The sequence below is a fragment of the Podarcis liolepis genome, assembly GCF_965112155.1.
Source record: "Podarcis liolepis genome assembly, chromosome: 9".
Classification (NCBI taxonomy): domain Eukaryota; kingdom Metazoa; phylum Chordata; class Lepidosauria; order Squamata; family Lacertidae; genus Podarcis; species Podarcis liolepis.
The window spans coordinates 3,175,115-3,194,337 of record NC_139564.1 but is presented as its reverse complement, the minus strand read 5'-3'; the positions used below and the strand labels follow the sequence as shown (position 1 = coordinate 3,194,337).

The 19,223-nt window shown below is 45.2% G+C and overlaps 1 protein-coding gene across 7 annotated transcripts in view; it reads left to right on the top strand.

The window, feature by feature from the left end:
- Nucleotides 1-19,223, top strand: part of LOC310685893 (CD209 antigen-like protein 2) — a gene marked incomplete at its 3' end in the record, with an annotated part of 285,718 nt that overhangs the window by 237,406 nt on the left and 29,089 nt on the right. For 2 of the 7 annotated variants that reach the window (XM_083458978.1, XM_083458980.1), the window contains exons 6-7: nt 14,968-15,066; nt 15,955-16,041. The exons of 1 other annotated variant lie outside the window; for it this stretch is intronic. In XM_083458978.1, coding sequence (XP_083315104.1) covers nt 14,968-15,066; nt 15,955-16,041 — 186 coding nt within the window. Of the gene's footprint in view, nt 1-385; nt 759-14,967; nt 15,067-15,954; nt 16,042-19,223 lie in introns of those variants that run through there. 4 more of the 7 variants (XR_014515586.1, XM_083458974.1, XM_083458985.1 and 1 more) reach the window with 3 other exon arrangements.

Below are 19,223 nucleotides of genomic sequence, written 5' to 3'. Positions count from 1 at the left end.
GTTAACAGGTGAGAATTTAAAGTTATAATATATTAAGATAAAAACAAAGAGGGAAAGGATTTGCTGAATTAATTAATTGAACTGGAATGCAAAAAAGGGAGGTGTGAGGAGGTCAGGGAAATAAGTAAATGAAAGACAAGATATGGAAAGATTGATTTGTTTTTAATTTTTGTATTTTTCTGTATTTTGTATTTTTCTCTTACTTTTTTCCTTTCCTTTTTTATTTTTATTATTGTAATTTTTTTGTGAAACTTTAATAAATATTATTTTAAAAAAGAGAGAGAGAGAAAGAGCTGGACATCTTTTTAATGGTAGAAGGCACAGGGAGCGCGTGAGGAAGTAGACATCCAATCTTGATTGATCAGTGCTGCTCTTTTCTTTTCAGGTACTGGAGAACAGGTGAGCCTAAAAACCCACGCCAAAACCACTGTGCCGCAATAGGCCTTAATTGCGGTATGGATTGCTGGATGGCATTAAAATGTGATCAACGCATAGGGTACATATGTAAGAAGGTGCCTAGTGATGCTTGGCTCTAAGAAGACACTTTCAAGATGAACGAAACTGGATCTCATGATCACTACACAAAACCAAAACCAAGAGATCACCCCACCCTGCTGTTTTAATGCACAATCCACACTCTGCCATCTAGATTATGGGACTCTTTGGCATCAGCCCTCAAAAACACCTTGAAAAGACCTTATTCTGCAAGCTCAGATGTAGATGGCTACAAAAATAAAGAATGGAAGGGTCCAGTTATAGCCTGTTTTCTGTTTAATGTATTTATTTGCAATGCATACCAATATTTGTTTCCTTACTCTCTGTGTTTGATGCCCCATTGCCTCTTCAGATCTCCGTCGCCAATACCTTACAAGGCACATAAGGACAACTATGCACGCTAGGCAATGAGAATGGGAGCCACCCAGCGCCTGATGTCCCCTTCTAGCAGACTTGCGTGGCGAGTTCCCGCCCCCCCAGTGGAAATAAAGACACATGACACAATTATTAAGGTTTATGGTCTAAATAAGGCCACAACTTTATTGGTTACAGGTGATGAATGGTATTGGCTTAGGCATTGGTCCTATCTGACTATATCCGGCTTCAGCCCGTCTGCTTGAAGTCCGGGAAGGGTTAACCACCAGTAGGGGGAGTCCTGCTGATGCACATCAACTGGGAACTCCCCCGGGGTCACCGCTCGGGGGTGTGCCATAGGCCCTCACCTCCATAGTCTTTGGACAGGGCCACGCCCCCCGGAACCCTTTATTGGACTACCCTTCAATATGTGGGGCAGGTGATGGCGCTTCCTCCCCTCTTCCATCTACAAAACAATACCCATACCAATGGCTAACTGCCACTCGAGCAGAAGCTCGTGGCCAGTACCCTCAGACCTGCAACCAATCCCTAATCCCAGAAGTTGTATCAGCCAACCAAACATCATTTCCCGCGTTGGAAAAATGGACGCCATCCTCTTGGTAGAGGGCCACTTTGCTGAACTGGATATTGGAGTGGTCAATGACCCGACTGTTGGGATCAAACCTCTATCGGGAGAAGCTGGCAACTCTCCCAGGCACCCGGCTTGATCTCCGGTGACCTCCCTGGCTGAATTCCCCAGCAAACACAGGCTAGGTCTCTATAGGCGACCCTCTCCAGCGTGGGAAGAGCACACCCACTCTTTCCTGCCCCCCGGCAGGGACAAGAGGTAGTCAGAAATGTCTATTTACATGGTTTTATTTCTGACTCTTCAGCATTACAGAAAACATGTCTGCTCTCCTCAAACATCGGCAAACAAGAGAGTAAGACTTCCGGTACAATCACAAGAGGAAGGTCTCATATTACACTCTGAGCAAATTCCGGTGAACTGCCCTGTGAACTGACTGGACCGCTGTTTCCCACAGTCAGCCAAATCACATGGTGTAAACAAGCTGGATGTCTGCAGCTGCGATGAGCTCATATTCTGACACCGACCCCCCCCCCCCCCGTGCTGCCACTCTATGTGCCACCGAATGTTCCAAAATCTTTCTAGCTTTGTTTATTGCAATAGGGCACCAACAGTCCCTCCATATATGCCTCTCCAGCAGTGATGACCAAATTAGGGTTAAATTTGGAAATGAGGCAATCAAATCATAGAAGTCATTGTAAATGTTCCACATCAAGTCCACGCCTTTTCGAGAGGCCAAATCATTTTATCCCAGCTGAATGACTAGGGCATCTGGCGGACCTTCCAAAGTGGCTCTGGCTTTCACAGCACGCATAAATTCCGCCCAGCGCATCCCCCTCCGTGAGATCCAGGGAACTTTTACTTTTGGGGCTAGATCCAGCCTGCTCTCCAGGCCACAGTTGATGGCACGGTTTCTAGCCCAGTGGACAATGCTGTGGCCTATAATCCAAATGCATGCCTGAAAGGAGAAGAATGCAACAAACCCCAGGTCAGGTATGATGTGATCAGTCATAAGGTCTTACAAATATACCCCTTAAATGCTTCGGTCTTCCATTGTCCCAAGTCCTTTATCTGCGGCCTGGGATTCCCCCAATTGCGCAGGGCTCCAGCCCTGTGCATGTGGTGGGGCCCTCAGGCCCGTAGTCCCACCTCCTCTGCAGGGTGGAAGTGGCTTAATCACAAATACAATTTTGGGTTTATCACTGGGAAATTCCAGTGCCCTTACTCTCATATAGAGCTAACATTGGGCAACAAACACAGTGAACTGTTTTGATTTCTTCAGCACTTGGCAGGGGGCATGACTGGGGTCCACACCAGTGTGGGCACAGCACTGGCAGCATGTGCTGCTCCTTTCATGGCATTCATGGTAGCAGGGGTGCCAAGGTGAATAAAATATTGGGGGTGGAGCAGGTAAGCTCCCCCCTGCATAATCAATCACAAGACAGTGCACACACATCATTTGACTGGCAATGCCCATGAACTTGGGGGAGGTGGCCCCCTAAAATATTTTATTGGGGACTCTACCTCTTGAAGTTGGCTCCAATGCACAGTGGCCGTCAACTGAGTTACCGTATTTTTTGCTCTATAAGACTCACTTTTTCCCTCCTAAAAAGTAAGGGGAAATGTGTGTGCGTCTTAAGGAGCGAATGCAGGCTGTTTCAAGTTTTATTGCGGCCAAAGCCAGTGACACTAAACACCACAAGATCAGGCGGAAGACTGCATCGGAGAACAAGCAAACCATCTCTCTGAATTACTACTTGAACACTCTACCACGTTAGACCTAGTGGCTAAAACCGTGGACTGTATCTTTAAATATATAAGAGACATCAAAGGCTCCTTAGAGAAGATTATATCCTTTGTATCCCCAAAAGTTAATGTCAGCCCCGTAGATGTTTCACCGGAGGATAGGGCCGAACCAACACCCAGAGTACCTGTCCTATTGCGCTCAACCCCGCAGACTGGCTGCAAATTTGAAAATGAACAATGCAGGCTGTGCAGCTATCCCAGAAGCCAGAACAACAAGAGGGATTGCTGCTTTCACTGTGCAGCAATCCCTCTTGCTGTTCTGGCTTGTGAGATTCAGAATATTTTTTTTTCTTGTTTTCCTCCTCCAAAAACTAGGTGCGTCTTGTGGTCTGGTGCATCTTATAGAGCGAAAAATACGGTAAGTAACCAATTAGACTCTGCTGTCCTGAATCATACCTTTACAAGGTGTGAATAATAGCTTGGGTCTGTGTTGAGGACTAGCACCCCAGGAGTGTAGCCGGGGACCTCTCCTGCCACATCTTGCATGATTGATGGCTGGAAGTGGTTGTGGTTGCTTCAATCTGTCCTGTATACCCAGCCAAGGAGAACTGATATTTTAAATTCTTTATTGTCGGGGAATGAACTGAACAGGAAGACTCAGAAGTGTCCACTCAGTCTGTTCAGCTCCTCTCAGAAGAGGAGGGAGAGTGGGAAGGTTCGCCACCTTGTCTCCAGCAGTTTCAAGAGGAGAAGAAGGCAGAACTGAATTATAGCTGAAGGTAGTGGTGGAGGAGGGGGGAGTGAGAGAGCAGACTGCAGAGATCTCCCTGGTAAGTTTGGGAGATTCTCCTTCTCCAAGGGCTCATCACTCACTCTGCATTCAGGTGCAAATAATGCAGAGGAGTGTGATTCCCAGGATTTTCTGTAGGTACTCAGTATGTTGTTGGGGATGGAAGAGGTGATCTTCAGAGTAGGCAACATCTGCTTTGCGTGGAGACCTGGATTCTTTGTCTTGCAACCAAATGACTGAAAATATATATGATACTACCAGGAGAGGAGAGGGTTCTCCACTCCTGACATTTATTGACAAAAAGATATCATTTTGGTGGTATGTATGCTACTTGTTTCTTATGCCTCTTAGGTGAGGGGAGAGACTTCATCAGGCAAGGCCTCTTTCCACCTGCCTTGCCCCACCCTCCGGCCCTGGGTCTCCTCATAAGGAAGCTGTGCCTGGAGGAAGAACTGTGAGGGGGGAGATTTCATCAGGCAAGGCCTCTTTCCACCTGCCTTGCCCCACCCTCCAGTCTCTGCTTCTCATTTTGTACTGTATTATGTTGTGCACTGTGGTTTGCTGTTGTTTTATTGATTGGGGTTTAGAAATTACTTATTGTAACTGTTGAGTGGATTTCTGTTTAATTTTGAAATGCTGATATTTAATATTATTCTATATTATTTTAATGAATGTTGAATGTTAATTTATTTGCATATTGTATATTGTATTATGCATATTGTCTTATTTATATGATTTTAGCCGCTCTGAGCCTGGCTTTGGCTGGGGAGAGCGGGAAACAAATAAAATTTATTATTATTATTATTATTATTATTATTATTATGCCATTGATCCTTGTTCCTAACTCTCAAAGAGGAGGTCGTGGAGGTGTTTCATGAAGGAAGATCTGAAGCTGGCTTTCAGAACTTCTGTTGGGATTCCATCCTGTCATGTTTCTTTACCACATGCTTGATAGTTAGACTCATAGAATCATAGGATTGTAGAGTTGGAAGGGACTCAGAGGGTCATCTAGTCCAACCCTCTGCAATGCAGGAATCTCAAACTGAAGCCTCCATGACAGATTTCCAGCCCCTTGATCATCTTGGTTGCCCTCTCCTGCACGCCTTCCAGCTTGTCAACATCCTTCTTAAATTGTGGTGCCCAAAACGGCACTCCAGGTATGGTCTGACCTAGGCAAAGTAGAGTGGTACTATTACTGCCCTTGAATGGGACACTAGACTTCTGTTGATGCAGCCTAGAAGAGCATTAGTTCCCCGTCCCCCTGCTGCATCACACTCTTGACTCATGTTAAGCTTGTGGTCTCCTTAGACCCCTAGATCCTAGTAGCCATTTTATTTGTTTTCTTGTTAAATTTCTATAATGCGCTTCACTCAAAGATCACTCAAAGCTCACAGTGTGATAGCTTGCGTTTTTGAGGTACAGAAAGCCTTAATCTAAGTGTAGAGATCATTTCTTACCTATTGATTCAAGTAGAAGGTTCTGGTATTTTCTCTGTGTGACACAAGCTAGAAGTTGGTGCCTTTTCTAGCTGGTGCAACCTGGAACATTTTAACTGACAAGTAAGTTTCCATTCTGCTGAGAGCAGGTGCTGTTTTGGGTTAAGCTGGTAAACAAGAATGAACTGGTCATGTAATCTTTCTCCCAAGGTCATGGTGCCTTTTAATAACAGGCCAGAGGGTGCCTGGTTTAATTCTCTCTTTTTCTTTCTTGGTTCTCCATCTGCTTTCTGTGTGTTTTTTCTCATTTGAGTGGTGATTTGTATGTGGTATATTTAACTTGATTCAGCATACAATGGACACTGGAGAATGCAAGGCCTGTTTCAGGGGATGTCAAGTACACTGGCTGGCAAGGGAGTTTCCCTCTCCCTCCGGTAGTTTCCAATAAGAAGTAACAAGCCTTCTGTTGTTCCTGGACACTTTCAGTCATCCGAGTTCTAGGGGACGGAGGGACTTCCCCACCACTCTCGAATGAAGAATCTCCTAAAGGCTCCCTCCCTCCTGGTTGCCTAGCTACTATCTCAAAAATGTCCAGCTCTTCCCACACTTGAGCAGCCTCTGAATCTACTGGTCTCTTAGCTTCTGGTGTTAAAACTTTCCCGATACAGGGCTGCCTTCAGATGTCTTCTAAAAGTTTTGTAGATCTTAATCTCCTTGACATCTGATGGAAGGGTGTTCCACAAGAAGGCCCTCTGCCTGTTTCGCTGCAACCTCACTTCTCACAGTGAGGGAGCCAGAAGAAGACCCTTGGAGCTGGACCTCCAGGCTGGACTATGGGGCTGGAGATGCTCCTTCAGGTATACAAGGCTGAGGCCATTTAGAGGATTAAAGGTCAGCACCAACATGTTGAATTGTGCTCAGAAATGTACTGGGAGCCACTGGAGATAGGACCAGTGTTATATGATTCTTGTATCTTTATACAGAAGGGCAGGATATGAATGACAGAAATCATTTTTGAACAATATTTTTATTGGTAGTGTCATATAAACATACAAAAACATAATGAACAATAAGAGAAACAAGAGTACATAGTTATGAGGGGTTTCTAGCATATGAAGCTTAAAGGTAAAGGGTAAAGGGACCCCTGACCATTAGGTCCAGTCGTGACCGACTCTGGGGTTGTGGTGCTCATCTCACTTTACTGGCCAAGGGAGCCGTTGTACAGCTTCCGGGTCATGTGGCCAGCATGACTAAGCCACTTCTGGCAAACCAGAGCAGCGCACGGAAACACCATTTACCTTCTCGCCAGAGCAGTACCTATTTAACTACTTGCACTTTGACTTGCTTTCGAACTACTAGGTGGGCAGGAATGTGAAGCTTATCAGAGTCCAATTCAGAGTTTGTGCAGATCTGTCTTTCTATCCAAGTACAATTCTCGATGAGTTGCCATTGGTTGAAGGTCAGCTGCATGCAGGGCTTTTTTGCATCTGGAACTCACTTGAACTCAGTTCTGACACCTCTCAGGAGGACACCATTGTGAGAGAGCAAGGGAGGTGTTCATGGTCAGTTCCAGTACCTTTTGAGTGTGGAAAAATAGCACTGATGGCATGAATGTTTTGATGATGATACATTCAATAAACATAGACCAAATTCAATTGCTTCTGTTCCTTTTCTTTGTGCTTTAACTTTGCAAATGAAGATTTACACTAATGCACTTTGCCATCTTTCCTGCTACAAGTGTTGAGATAGAAAGCTTTCCAATATTACTACCAGAGTTTATGAGGAGTAAGGATTCTTCTGGGGGATATGCTTTGAAGGTAAAGTATGTACCCGGCCTAAATAAAAAAAAATAAAACTAATAACTTTTGGAAAAATAAGTAGTATAACAAATCTGAAATAAACATTTCCCTGGATTTATGCTTTATGTGGAATGCTGATTGGATATGATCAGCAGCCAATCAGGAAATGGTATAGCCTAAATGGGAGGAGTTCTAGAATGCCTGACATCACAAGGGAGGTGGTTCGTAGCCAGTGGAAGGATGAAAAACCCTTAGGAAGAAATTAGGGAAAAGATTGTTCCATGACAACATCAAGGTATCCAAACAGAAATAAGTCTGATGGGTGGAACACTTTCCTTACAAGCTTTGATATTTGCAGGGTCTCATTCCAGGGCCAAAAGGTCACTAAGAGGGAAAATGAGAGGGAGCTTTTATAAACTACAGATGGTTTTTCTCTTTTAAATACAAGAACTCAATGAAACTGAGTGGTGGAACATTTGAGGGCTGTGTACAGGTGCTGTGTTACCAGTTGTATCACTGTATTGGCCAATAGCAACCACCAGGCAAGCAAGAGGTTCTTTGGATTCCACTGGACAGAGACTCTTAGGTAGAGAAAAACTTTTATTAATTGGTAAACATTAGCAAAGAAATTGATCAGCAATGTAGAATACAGTCTAACACAAAGCCAACAGCAACTGGAATAAACTGTAAAGCCAATAATATAATCTATAAGCAGGCAGCCCTGTTTAGGGAAATTTATAATGACTGATGTTTTAATGTATTTTTAATCTTTTGTTGAAAGCCGCCCAGAGTGGCTGGGGAAACCCAGCCAGATGGGAGGGGCATAAATATTTATTATTATTATTATTATTATTATTATTATTATTATTATTATTACTATTATTATTATTACTATTATTATTATTATGCAAAAGATCTTAGGCCACAATAATCATAAAACAGATAGAATAGGTTTAGTTCTTCATGTCTCCCCAGCCAAAGGAGATCTGTAAGGATTATCTGGGACACTTCATACTGGCAGACGGTCGTTCTCTTCACATTCTGGAATGGAGCATAGAACAATGTATCAAGAGCTCCCTGTCTCCAGCTGCTGGCCTTTATATAGTCCATAGTGAAGGTCTCATGCCAAGCTGGCAACAGATGTAATTCATGATGTAATTCCGTTCCCATCCTTTGATCTGACCTGGGAGTTGACACATGTGGGTGTGAGCCTTCATTTGCATTCTTTATCTGTGCAGTTCAGTCAATGTAAGGTTACTTTGCTCCATCCATCCCTCATGCAGTCAGGTGTTTGATAGCTAGCCAAGTCATGAAGTTGCTTTCACTTCTTCTCAAACAGCCAGGTTCCTTATATTAAAGCTACAGCTACATGGCAAATCACATTCTGTTTTAATCTCTGGCAATACAGGTGCCCTCCTCTGATTCATGGGCCCAGTTTGTCAATCCAGATCCAGATCATGATCCGGATCATGATCCAGAAAATACAAGTCTTTGGAAAACCCATTTGCTAGCTCATAAGGCTTCAAAACAGAATTAGACAACAGCCCTCTTCTTCTTTTCTTTAAGCTGCAGCATCAGATGTCAGGCTAGGTCTTTGCAAAAAGAAAATGAAGTGGCACACTTGGGGAGCCTGGGTAACAGCTTCCCTCTGTTTCTTTTCAGGTCCAGCTCATGGTCTCCAAAGTCTTGCTAGACTCAATTGGATTTACATGCATCCAACTGAGACCAGATCTAGGACTCCATCTTTTCTGATGATTAGGAGGTAGTTATATAATTAAATGTATATACCTTCCTTAAAGGGTGAGGAACATGTGGCCCTCCAGATGTTACTGGTCTCCAACTCCTGACATCCCCAACCATTGACAATGATGCCTGTGATGGAGGGAGTTGGCACCCAGGAACATCTGAAGATCTCATAGATCCCACACGATCTATGAAATGGTGAACATTTGGCAATGTATTATGGGGAAGCCACTTTCAGCCTGAGGGCTGGTATCTTGATGAAAACAGCTCTAGTCGCTGCTGCAGAAGGGACAAACACAAAATTGAAAGGCATTTGGACCTTTAGGCATGGTAATTTGGCACAGCAAGTAATCTTGACATAAGCAGATAGCCTCTAAATAAACACCAATGAATGTTGCAAAGCAAGATATTTCTTTTTAGCACACACCAGTAACTGAGATTTCAGCTGCAATAATAGCAGAACCAAAAACACTCCATCTGACCTTATCAGCTGATGTACAGATCAACCCATTTCATTCACAAAGAAGATTGCCCCAAATTTGATTTACCCCGTAAAATAAATATAGAGTGAACATATGGATCAAACCCATAACTGTTGTTTGCAAATGCTTACTGAACTTCTAGAAACTAGATGTCCAGGAGTTTAGAAAGATATAGAATGCAAAATGAGAATGTGCTATATTACCTTTTAAAAAATTAAAAATTCCTTGGAATCCATATGGAACATCTTTTTGGTTTAAAACTGATCCAGCAAAAGAAAAAGAAAGACGTTTCAAAAATGTCTTTATAGGAAAGAATTGTCTGATACTTATAGACACCAAAGTGTAATATTGGAAATGCCTCATTGAGACCCAATTTTGACTTGAAGTTGTTGTGCATATTAATTTTGTACCAAGGAAATCCTTGACCTTTGTAGATCTGCATCTACTTTAAAATTTATGTTCCTGTAATAGAAAGATTAAGTGGTTCTTTATAAAAGTCAATCCTTTATTAGGCATAGCAAACCACACATTATCAAACAAACACCATATACAAATTGTGCAAAATACGAATTCAGCATAACAAGGTTTGTCCCGGTCAGATTTTTAACTCCAGAGAAAATCAATTTGCATAAATAATACAATATAACACTACCACATCACCGATCAATTAAGAACAACTAAATCTCTTTATAATGGCCCAGTCTTTCTACATGGACAACACTCAAAAATTCAGCCACTATTAAAGTAATTTGATCATTCCTGTCCGAGAGCAGATCCTTAACCGTTGGTGGCATAGAATTGAGCCTGTTAAGTTGTAAGGCCTCTAATAATTGTCTTCTGGCATAAATGCCAAATCAGAAGAAAAGAAAATATGCTCCAAAGTATCAGGTTCCTGTTTGCTACATTTGCAGAGATGCTCTGCTTCTGGGAGAGCCAAATATCTTCCAAGAGAGATTAAGTGCAGGACAACAAAAGCAAATATTGTGAGCTTTGATGCTTGACAAGAGACATACTCTGGGTCTTGAAGGTTAAACACCCACCACCCAACCAATGTGTTCATATTCTTATCCTGCATGTTATAATAACTTGTTGATTCACAGAGAAAACTGAGAGGACAGGGAAGCCAATGCCTGCAAGGCGTGCAATATCCAGAAGATATGGAATGTCCAGAAAGCGTAAAGCAGCACCAAAAGAAACTGGTGGTCTGTATACAGCACAGTCATATGGGATGAGGTTTCTCATGAAGTAGAGGAATGCATGGGAAAGGGAAGTTGATGGAGAGACAGGCAGGGAGTGGAGCCAGTCATGTTGTGCTAGGGAGGAGTGCAGAGAGTAGCACACACAGCTCTTTGGGTGCCAGAGATCCACTAATCCCCATAGAAACCCCAGGATTCAGCACACTTTTTGCTGCTGACTGTGGTGTTCCTTTACTGTGTGCAGCCAGGAATGGCTCCAACATTAGGCAGAATGAGGCAGTCGCCTCAAGTAGCAGGAGTGGCGTAGCGTGGGTTCTCAGCACCCGGGGCAAGGCAAGTAATTTGCGCCCCCTAACCCGTGGATTTTAGCACTCGAGTCTCTTCCGCCCCCCCCAGATGTTGCGCCAGGTGCGGCAGTCCCCCCCTGCACCCCCACGCTACGCCACTGCTCCCACCACAAGTCTTCAGGACAGCCATCCGAAGGCTGGCACGGGGAGAAGGTCTCTCCGCCCCACTGCCAGGCTTCGGAGCAGCCTTCCGAAGGCTGCCAGTGGGGCGGAGAGAAGCCTGGCGGCGGGAGGAGGTCTCTCTGCCCCACCGCCAGCCTTCGGAGCAGCCTTACGAAGGCTGGCGGCGGGAGGAGGTCTCTCCACCCCACCGCCAGGCTTCGGAGGAGCCTTCCGAAGGCTGGCGGTGGGGCGGAGAGACCTCCTCCCGCCGCCAGGCTTCGGAGCAGCCTTTCGCTTACCGTATTTTTCGCTCTATAACACGCACCTGACCATAACACGCACGTAGTTTTTAGAGGAGGAAAACAAGAAAAAAATATTCTAAACGAAACAGTGGATGTATGATTTTTGTGGTTCATGCTGTGGCCACAGACGTGATCTGACGGTGAGTTTGGGGTAGCCCAATGCAAAAATCCTGAGGATCCATGTGGATCCATGCTTTGTAACCACGTTTTTGCGCCATTGCAGCCCCATGAAACAGTGGGTGCGTGTGTGTGTTTTGGTGCAGGGTGTAGCCATGCATATGCTATATGATCTGATGGTGAACTTGGGGTGACCCAGTGCAAAAATCCTGAGGATCCATGTGGATCCGTGCTTTGTAACCACATTTTAAGTGGGGAGGGAAGGAAAAGTATTAAAGGGAGAAGGAACACGTGTGGGGTGTGTGGAGAAGGATGTGGCTAATAATGCAGGAGAGGGGTCTAAGGGGACAAGGAACACGTGTGGGGTGTGTGGAGAAGGATGTGGCTAATAATGCAGGAGAGGGGTCTAAGGGGACAAGGAACACGCGTGGGGTGGGTGGAGAAGGATGTGGCTAATAATGCAGGAGAGGGGTCTAAGGGGACAAGGAACACGCGTGGGGTGGGTGGAGAAGGATGTGGCTAATAATGCAGGAGAGGGGTCTAAGGGGACAAGGAACACGCGTGGGGTGGGTGGAGAAGGATGTGGCTAATAATGCAGGAGAGGGGTCTAAGGGGACAAGGAACACGCGTGGGGTGGGTGGAGAAGGATGTGGCTAATAATGCAGGAGAGGGGTCTAAGGGGACAAGGAACACGCGTGGGGTGGGTGGAGAAGAATGTGGCTAATAATGCAGGAGAGGGGTCTAAGGGGACAAGGAACACGCGTGGGGTGGGTGGAGAAGGATGTGGCTAATAATGCAGGAGAGGGGTCTAAGGGGACAAGGAACACGCGTGGGGTGGGTGGAGAAGGATGCTGCTAATGATGAAGGAGAGGGGTCTAAGGGGAAAAGGAGCTCGCATGGGGTGGGTGGAGAAGGAGCTTTTCGGAGAGCTGAGCGGGGAGGGGGGAGGGGGGAGGGAAAGAGCACTGTTGCTTTAAAGGAGCCAACCGGACAGCAGCCACTTACAGCAGTGTAAGCAGCTCCTTTCCTCTCCCGCTTTGCTCCTTCTCTCCCTCTTTGCTGCTTTACACAGCTAATGGTGAATCCCCTGCAACCCAAGTCCTGCTCAGCGGATCAGCTGAGACGCTGGGAGAATTGTAATTTCCCCCTCTCCCTCATCCCGTGCCCTCCTGTCCCCAGCAGCCTTTTAAAAAACTTTTTTTACTGGTTTTCACTGCGCTCGTGGCTCAGAGCCCTCCTGTGCCCTGCCGTCCCTCTGCAGCCTCATTGCTCCATTTAGAGCGCAGGGACCTTTGCTAGCTGAGGCTGCAGCAGCTGTTGCTGGCTACGCGGCGCTTTTTCCGGCTCACTATGGCTCCCGTCTGTCCCTCCTCGCGTGTAAGCGGCTGCTGCCCGCTTTGCTGGCATGGCTCTCCTTCCCTCCCTCCTCCTCAGCTCCACCCCCTCCTCCTGGCTGTAAAGCAAGCAAAGTTAGAGCCGTGCAAAGCCCTGCAAGCAGCTCCCGGTTTGCTTGACTGACGGCAGCCATGGATCCAGTGAGTGCATTCGCTCTGTAACACGCACAGGCATTTTCCCTTCCTTTCTAGGAGCAAAAAAGTGTGTGTTTTGGAGTGAAAATTACGGTAATTCCCAGCAAGCAATTAGCAGGCTCGCTCCACCTCCTCCTCCTCCCGGCTTTGCTGCTGCTGCTGCTGTGCGGCTCTTTTCCTCCACCGACGGCGCGCTGCGCCTTGGAGAGGTTCCCGCTTCCTCGAGGGGGGCCGGCCAAACGCGCCCCCCAAATGTTGCGCCCGGTGCGGCCGGCACCCCTGGCACCCCCCACGCTACGCCACTGAGTAGCAGGTGCCGTGGTGGGTAGAGATATGAAGACCACACAAGCTGCACTGCACCTCCTCAGTTAGTCCGCTGCCCCATCAGCAGCATCGAAATATCAGCCAATGGCCTGGCAAGTCTAGCTTCTGAATGTGGAATTATGTGTATGGAGGGGGCATCTTGTCATTTGTCGGGGGGGGGGGGAGAAAGTAACATCTAAGGCTCCTGTCTTCTGATCCAGACATTTGTAAGAAAAGTTTCCTCAAGCAGCAAGGCATCTCACCTTGCCATCTCCTCCTGCTTATCCTCCCAAGTGCCCACCACCTGAGCAAGTGACTGTCTCTGGCTGATGGCTGCCACAGCATATGGAAGCCTTTTTCCTGGGCTGGGAATGGTATGTTGGCTACCGATGGTTAAAGCAGAATTGTTTTTCTTCAAGCATCTGGTTTTCAGGACATGGTTGCCTTCTTCCAATCTCCAACGGGTGAAAGATTTGTCATAATTGAGATTTGCATCCTTAGTGCCATGACACTACTGATTTTCCTTCTATGTAAGTACATAATTAGCATACTTTGCAAATAATGTCATGTGCTTTGCTTAAATGCCAATAGCATTTCCAAAAAGAGATGGCAGGACCCACCTTCCATTTATCCCTTTCATCTCTCTTTGATCTCGTGGAGGGAGTTACAGCTGTCACCCAGAGAGCAATGGCACTGTTTTGTTCTCCCCGAATAAGTGAGTTCCAGCACTTGGAATAAACGCCTAGGCTAACACAAGCCCCTGGAACACCCTGGACAATTCCCTTTCCCAATTGCAATTCTCTGCTCCTTTCCCAAATAATCCTCATTTGCTGGGAGAGAGCCCCCATTTCAGATCCTCACCACCCTGCCCTCTTCTAGGGGTCCAGTCCCTTTGAAGGAAAGTGCTTGGGGGAAAGAGACTGCAGAGGATAAGGCCATGGCCAAAGTGGGTGGGTCCAGAGCCTACCTAAATATCTAGATATATGCAGGGCTATTTTCAATCGTAATTCATCAGGGCTCAGTTCCAGCCCCTCTCAGGTGGGCTCTGTTGCCAATCTAAGAGAACAAGGGAGATATTCAAGGTGAGTTCCAGTGCCTCTTTTTTTAGAAAAATAGCACTAGATAGATGAACAAATGGCCTATATTCATAGCTAATTCATATTTAAAGGGCACTCAAAGTAAGCAAAGCTCAGGGGGAGGAAACCAAATGATCCAGGAATTTGCATACAGCAGGGCATTTGGCAGCCTGGCAAATGCAGGCCCACAGGACAAAGAGGACAGGTGTATCTAGAAACCCAAAAATCTAAAGCTCTCAAAGGAAGGCCAAACCATCTGATGACAGAGGCAACAGGCTAAATGGAAACGGGACTTCAGACCAGCAGGACAGCCGCTATCAAGGCATAGGAAGCCTCAATATAAGGGTAGGGAGAAGAAAATATTAATAGAAATTGTATTTATGTTTTTGTTGATTTGATTTTTTTATTCACCCTTCTCTCTAAGGTCCTGGGGCACATGAAAAGTCAGCAATTTAAATTCAATATTAAAAGCAGTTTGAAACCAAGTATCCCCTCCCCCAGGTCATCAGACCAGGGTGCTAGAAAACAATTTCTTCATTTCTTTTCTACCTACCTCCTTATTAGATCAGAAGGAACTGAAAAACAGAGAGGAGTTTCAAATGGCAATGACCATGATTCGAAACTTTGTTGTTGGGATTGATTCAACCTATAAGGACAAGGATGGTAAGCATTTTATATACAAATCCTCACTTTTGCTAGAACATGTTTAATTTAAACGGACTTCAATTCCTGTAGTTCCCTTTGGGATTCATATTGTGTGAGCAAAACATTCAGTGAAACTCATCACCCAATAGAGTTTATCACTTTTTCACTGCTCAGCATAAAGAAAAGCAGGTAGTTGTGATTCTCACATCTCCCCACTAGAAATGCTGTCCTCCCCCATCACACTGTTAATTCACAATGTTTGTGCTAGTGCTAGATTTTAGCACTAGTGCAAAGGAACTTTGCCCCCACATCTCCCTGCATGCCATCACCAAAGCTGCTCCCCAGGGTGGGGAGAAACTTCAGAACAGAACGGAGGGAAAGGGGCTGAAGATTGCACTGCACAAGGAGAAATTCCTGAGCTTACAGAACGCCCTCTTTAGAACTATGTGGAATGCAACCCAATATTCATCAGGAAAAGAGTTTGGGTGCCTGTATTTTCTTAGATTTCAGAAAGCATATTAGAAAACCGTAAAGTAATCTTTGCATATTTGGCTTTACTGTGTGACTCAGTGGGGAATTGTTTTGTGGCCCTGTGATTCCCAGCAGAAAAGGAGGACAAAGGAGGGGAACATTAGAGATACTTCATGAGCCACTTTCAATATGAGAATAGGATAGCGGATTGCATGGGTCTTTGGTCTGATCCAGCTGCAGGGGTCTTCTGAGGCTTTTCATTGGTGATCTCAGCCACAGAGAATCAAGTCTGTCCTCATATTCATAAGAACCCCATCCTGGAGCTCTGCTTCTTGTTTCAGGCTAAAGTGTTTTTAAATGTTTGAAAATGGTTTCTTAATATTTGCAGATTGTTATTTCAGATACTCCTGCCTTAAATTGTTTCAAATCTTTTAGACTTCCAAATACTCGCTGTAGCTCAAAACATATCAGAGGAAATGGTGTATTATGCCAACATAAATGATCAACTGCAAAAGGAAATTGGTAAGCTACCCTATGATGCTGAAGAATTGTAGTGCAGTGGGAACCTGTCCTGATTCTGCCCCAGCTGAAAGCCCCTCCTCTGGCTGAATACTCTTAGAGGCAGAGCAGAGTGCTGCTCTCCTTTGCATGGGGCCACCCTAGGGAAACATCAGAGATATTCAGTTCAGTTCTCTTGAACTTTTGAATTGATTTAGCCTATATGGTTAGGAAAGAAAATACTTTGTCATTCTTTGCTGTAACAGAGACAATCAAAACAGGTCAGCTAAAAGACCTATCCTTTAATATATTCACCCATGGGAGAGGGATTCTTGAATAGCACTTCCGAGGCAACTTCCGCCAACTTGGTCAGAGAGATTGCTGGGCAGTGGGGTGGTTGGTGCAACAGCAAAATCTCTTTCCTGTTTCACAAGCCCTTCATCAGAAAGAAACCAAGAAGCCATGAAGGCCACTCACATAATGTTTGGCCCATTGGCATGTGGGATAAAATACCTGTGGACCATCGCAACCCTCATTCTACCCACAGGCCTCTTCTGGTGCCACAGCAAGTACACAGACCACAAAAGCTAGGTCACGATAGGGTCCTTCATTAATCTGCACAGGTTTCTAAGGTGGGCTCTCCTTTATTAAATATACCAAGAGAAAAGAGCACACCAAGAACTCAGACCAATGTAAGTTTCAATAGTGGGAGTGGTCCCTACTCACAAATCAATAGTCAATAGTAACAAAAACTAATCCATTCAAAAGTATGGATTCTTTGCTGGATGTCAAACTCAGCCAAGAGCATAAGGTCAAACAGATTCCTCACTGGCCTTGCAGACAACTTCATTGTCCAGAAAGTGGGAGAAGCAACAAGAGGAACAGCCATTTTAGATCTGGTCCTACCCAATGTTGATGACCTGGTTAGTGGGGTAGAAGTGGAAGGATCATTAGGCGCGAGTGATCATGCTCTTCTGAAGTTTACTATACAGTGGAAAGGAGCAGCCAAGCATACTAGGACTCAATTTCTTGACTTTAAGAAAGCCGACTTCAAAAAACTTAGGGAGGTGCTGGGTGAGATCCCATGGACAGTAATACTAAAAGGAAAGGGAGTTCATGATGGCTGGGAGTTTGTTAAGAGGGAGATAGTAAAAGCACAACTTCAGGCAATACCAATGAGACGGAAACATGGAAGGTGCCTAAAGAAGCCAGGGTGGCTATCTAAAGAACTTTTAACTGAATTAAGATTTAAAAAGGATGTGTACAAAAAATGGAAAAGGGGGGAAACCACCAAAGAGGAATTCAAACAAATAGCCAGCATATGTAGACACCAAGTCAGAAAAGCTAAAGCACAGAATGAACTCAGGCTTGCTAGAGAGGTTAAAAGCAACAAAAAAAGGCTTTTATGGGTATGTCCGTAGCAAAAGGAAGAACAAAGAAACAGTGGGGTCACTCAGGGGAGAAGATGGTGAAATGCAAACAGGGGACACAGAAAGGGCTGAACTCCTCAATGCCTTCTTTGCCTCAGTCTTCTCCTATAAAGAAAACAATGCCCGACCTGAAGAATTTGGAGCAAATGATTCAGCAGAGGAAACACAGCCCAGAATAACTAAGGAGATAGTACAAGAATACTTGGCTAATTTAAATGTATTCCAAGTCTCCAGGGCCAGATGAACTGCATCCAAGAGTATTAAAAGAACTGGCAGATGTGATCTCAGAACCACTGGCAGTCATCTTTGAGAATTCCTGGAGAACAGGCGAAGTCCCGGCAGACTGGAGGAGGGCAAATGTTGTCCCTATTTTCAAAAAGGGGGAAAGAGAGGACCCAAATAATTACCACCCAGTCAGTCTGACATCAATACCAGGGAAGATTCTGGAGCAGATCATTAAGCAAACAGTCTGTGAGCACCTAGAAAGGAATGCTGTGATCACCAATAGTCAGCATGGATTTCTGAAAAATAAGTCATGTCAGACTAACCTGATCTCGTTTTTTGACAGAATTACAAGCCTGGTAGATGAAGGGAAGGCAGTGGATGTAGCCTACCTTGATTTCAGCAAGGCATTTGACAAGGTGCCCCATGATATTCTTATAAAGAAGCTGGTAAAATGCGGTCTTGACTATGCTACCACTCAGTGGATTTGTAACTGGCTGACTGACCGAACCCAAAGGGTGCTCATCAATGGTTCCTCTTCATCCTGGAGAAGAGTGACTAGTGGGGTGCCACAGGGTTCTGTCTTGGGCCCGGTCTTATTCAACATCTTTATCAACGACTTGGATGATGGACTCAAAGGCATCCTGATCAAATTTGCAGATGACACCAAACTGGGAGGGGTGGCTAACACCCCAGAGGACAGGATCACACTTCAAAACGACCTTGACAGATTAGAGAACTGGGCCAAAACAAACAAGATGAACTTTAACAGGGAGAAATGTAAAGTATTGCACTTGGGCAAAAAAAAATGAGAGGCACAAATACAAGATGGGTGACACCTGGCTTGAGAGCAGTACATGTGAAAAGGATCTAGGAGTCTTGGTTGACCACAAACTTGACATGAGCCAACAGTGTGACGCAGCAGCTAAAAAAGCCAATGCAATTCTGGGCTGCATCAATAGGAGTATAGCATCTAGATCAAGGGAAGTAATAGTGCCACTGTATTCTGCTCTGGTCAGACCTCATCTGGAGTACTGTGTCCAGTTCTGGGCACCACAGTTCAAGAAGGACACTGACAAACTGGAACGTGTCCAGAGGAGGGCAACCAAAATGGTCAAAGGCCTGGAAACGATGCCTTATGAGGAACGGCTAAGGGAGCTGGGCATGTTTAGCCTGGAGAAGAGGAGGTTAAGGGGTGATATGATAGCCATGTTCAAATATATAAAAGGATGTCATATGGAGGAGGGAGAAAGGTTGTTTTCTGCTGCTCCAGAGTAGGGAACACGGAGCAATGGATCCAAACTACAAGAAAGAAGATTCCACCTAAACATTAGGAAGAACTTCCTGACAGTAAGAGCTGTTTGACAGTGGAATTTGCTGCCAAGGAGTGTGGTGGAGTCTCCTACTTTGGAGGTCTTTAAGCAGAGGCTTGACAACCATATGTCAGGAGTGCTCTGATGGTGTTTCCTGCTTGGCAGGGGGTTGGACTCGATGGCCCTTGTGGTCTCTTCCAACTCTATGATTCTATGATTCTATGTATTCTGACAAGAATTA